Source organism: Tauraco erythrolophus, chromosome 28, assembly GCF_009769465.1.
Source record: "Tauraco erythrolophus isolate bTauEry1 chromosome 28, bTauEry1.pri, whole genome shotgun sequence".
Classification (NCBI taxonomy): domain Eukaryota; kingdom Metazoa; phylum Chordata; class Aves; order Musophagiformes; family Musophagidae; genus Tauraco; species Tauraco erythrolophus.
The window spans coordinates 6272556-6275939 of record NC_141492.1 but is presented as its reverse complement, the minus strand read 5'-3'; the positions used below and the strand labels follow the sequence as shown (position 1 = coordinate 6275939).

Genomic DNA, 3384 nt, shown 5'->3' with positions numbered 1-3384 from the left:
AAGCCAGCCATTTTCCATAGCACACAACAGTCCTCAGCACCAGGGATGAAGCCTGACCCCGAAGAGCTTCTGCAACCCGTAGGCCTGGCATGTGGGTGTTGCTGTGTCCCCTGCCTTCCCTTCCCTTCCCTGTGCCAGTGGGCATTCTACATGTTCTGTTGGCTCCTCAGGAGCTGCTAGGGCTGCTTGAGCCTTACCAGCCCTGCTGCAAAGGTCTCCAAGCCCTGCAAAAGCCTCTGCTGGCTCTAGCCAGCCTTGCCCCAGGAGCAGTTACCCCCATCAACCTCATGCAGCACAGCTATCTGCCTGCCCATGGAAAATTTGATTGCTGCTGCCAGCTAGGCTGTGTCCGTGCACAACTTGTACAGCATCTACATACATGCACATGCAGAGCAGTGTCCACTTATAACCTAGGCACAGCAGTTGTCTCAGCAGAGCATCAATTCCAAAATGTGCCCATATCCTTCACTCCCATCCTGGGAGCAATGCCCGCCTCTATGCTGCACCCACACTGAAGCAACATCCTAGTCTGAAAGGACTGGAAAGCCTGGCCACAGTTAACAACTAGGGTGGGGCTGCACCTGGTCAGCCTGAGCTGCAGTTAGGCTGCAGTTCTTCTAGGCTAGCATGATGTCCTGGTGGGCTGTCTGGCATCTCTTGCTCTCCCCATGGTCTCTCAGAGGCTGGGGAGATTGCTCATCATGCTGGAGTTGCTGGAGAGGGGTGCTCTGGGCCGGGCGTTCAGTGCTACAGAGCTGCGAAAGCTCTCCCGGTAGCGCAGGGAGCTCTCTGTGGATGAGCCAGAGTTGATGTCCGTGATGACCAAGCAGTTCCCAGGCTTGCAAAGCCCAACCCTGACACAGCAGCAGCAGAGCAGGCTGCCCACAGCACGGCGCACCTCTACACTCCGGAGGGAGTAAATGATGGGGTTAACACCTGAGTTAAGCATGGCCAGAGCCAAGGTCCAGTCCAGGCTGTGGAGGTGTGTGCAGGTCTGGGTCTCACAGAAGACATCAAAGAGCAACAGGACAAAGAGGGGGCTCCAGCAGATGATGAAGGCACCCAGGATCATTAGCACAGTCTTGAGCAAGCGCAGGGACCGTTTGCGGCTGTGCCGAGAACTGGTTTGCTTAGAGCTGGCCTGGACCAGCTGGAAGATGGAGATGTAGAGGCCGATGATCCCCAGGAGGATGATGCTGAACATGACTACGGAGAAAAGGATGTAGTTCTTGGAGTAGAGAGGCAGGAGTACAGAGCAGGCATTGAAGTCGCACAGACAGTTCCAGCCCAGCAGTGGAAGCAGTCCAATGATAAAGGCCAGCAGCCAGCAGGAAATGATCAGGCTGCGTAAGCGCAGCGTCTTGCTGGCTTCATTCTCAGCTATCGGCCTTACCATGGCACTGTAGCGCTCGATGGCAGTCACAAGCAAGCTGAAGGTGGAGGCAGCCAGCGCGATGAAGAGGATGCCTTCCCGCAGGAACCAGAGCTGAGGTGAAAGCTGGAAGGTCTTCTTGCCCGAGAGGCAGAGATTAGAAAGGTAGGCAATTCCTGCAAGCAGGTCACTCACAGTGATGCTGGCAATGCAGGAGTAGACCCAGCGGCGGGCTCGCAGGCACCGCAGGATGGCCAGCAGCACAAGTAGGTTCTCCAGGATGATGATGCAGCTGATGATGGCAAAGGTTGTGTGGATGAGACCCATGCCCTCATCCCCAGACTGCCGGTTGGTCAGCTTGCCTGTGAAGTTGTAGTGCTGCAGGATAATGTTCACATTCCTCATGGCAGCCAGCTGCAGGCAGGAACCTTTCCTGTCGAGCAGGTCAAGTCTGAGCTCAGGATATTGAGCAAAGCCCGGTGGAAGGGGAAGGGAGCGATTCACCAGCCAGCTAAGCTCTGGACCATCCATCTTCTGAGCCTAGGTCAGCAGCCAAGGGATGCACGATGGACCAAGGGTTGAGGTAGGGTCTGGAGCAGAGCAGACCCTCTGTTTGAGGGCTGGAGACAGCTGTGAGACTCTTGTCACACAGGACTGGCTCTGATCCCAGCAGCTCTACCCAGCATGGAGATGAGAGTTAGAGCCCTGTCTGCCAGTCTCGCGGCACTGAAAGAGCAAGGGGAGAAGAGGGTGAGGTGTTTTGTAAGTCCGTGCATGAGGATGGGCTTCCTGTTGTTTAATAAAGTTTCCTGTTGTGAGCTAGAATATTGACATCGTTTCTAACAGCTCTCATCATTTCTCAGTAAGGGTCTGGCTATTCTCAGCTTTGCTGTGATTGTGAAGGTGGGACATGAATGAAATAATGTGTCAGGTCCCTTGTCGAGTCAGGGCAGGCTGGGTCGGAAGAGGTAACACCGCTCACCTTGATGGGTAGGGTTTGTTGGGCTGAACAAAGCCAAATGCTAGTAAGAGCATCCAGACAGCCTGAGACACTAAATGCTTTGCCTTTTGTGGCGTTGAATTCACCCCTGAGCCTGGCAGAGAGCAACTGCCTCATCAACTGTCCTGTGGACCACTCATGCACAGATACATCCTTCTGCAGGAGAAAGCTCCATGCTTTCACCCCTCTGGGCTCCTCCATGGGCCAAGCTCCTGCCAGTCTCTCGAGGCATACCCATCCAAGTCCTGCCCTGTCCGTGCAGCAAGCCCACACAATGTCTGAAGCTAGGACTCAGCTCCACCCAGTTCGAAGGAAACCAGCTGTTGGAAGTCCTGCATGTGCCCTGACACTGCACCCTCTACCTTCAGTTCTCCAAGCACTTGCTAGAGATGGGTCAGGGTCTTCCCATTGTCTAGGTCACAGACAGGGAAACAGGCGCAGAGCTGCTGCCTCTTGCCTGGCATTGCAGAAGGCACAAGGGGCTGCACTGAGACCAGAAATCAGGAGTCCTGACATATTGTTATGTTAATGTCTATCATTGACCTGTTCTCTGCATCTGCAAAACTTGACTGGAGAGAGTCTTGCAACTTGCTATTCCCAACCGAGGCTGTTGAATTTGCCTTGTGACTCACCTGTCATGACTGACCTGAGGCTCTTGCTGCCAGGGGAAGGTTCAGCAGCCAGCAATGCTCTCCAGCTGCTTGTCGGAGGCCCAGCACAGAGTAGGTAGTGGCGAGGGCTCCTTGTGCAAAATAAGTGAGACTTCTACCTACCAAAGTGGAAAAAGGGAAGTTACAACATCAACCACACTTCTGTGCAGGATGGACCCCACCCAAAACAGCTGCAAAGAGGCTTAGAGAAAAGAAAGACAGGGCACCTTTTAACTCAGGATCACAGCAGAAGCTGTGCCCTGCTTTCTGCTTTTGCCTCTGTGCTCACTCGACTGCCACAAAGCCATGGAGAGGTCCCTGGGATGAGAGCAAAGAGCGGAAATTTCTTCCATCAGCATGGC

General features: G+C 54.2%; 1 protein-coding gene across 1 annotated transcript; it reads right to left on the bottom strand.

The window, feature by feature from the left end:
* On the bottom strand, positions 1-1903 carry S1PR4 (sphingosine-1-phosphate receptor 4). The gene has a single exon (XM_009982701.2). The coding sequence runs from the start codon at positions 1901-1903 to the stop codon at positions 677-679; it is 1227 nt and encodes a 408-aa protein (XP_009981003.1). The 3' UTR covers positions 1-676.
* Between the last annotated feature and the right edge of the window lie 1481 nt (positions 1904-3384).

Coding starts and splice junctions, on each gene's coding strand:
- S1PR4 (XM_009982701.2), bottom strand. CDS start 1,903: ATGGATGGTCCAGAGCTTAGCTGGCTGGTGAATCGCTCCCTTCCCCTT.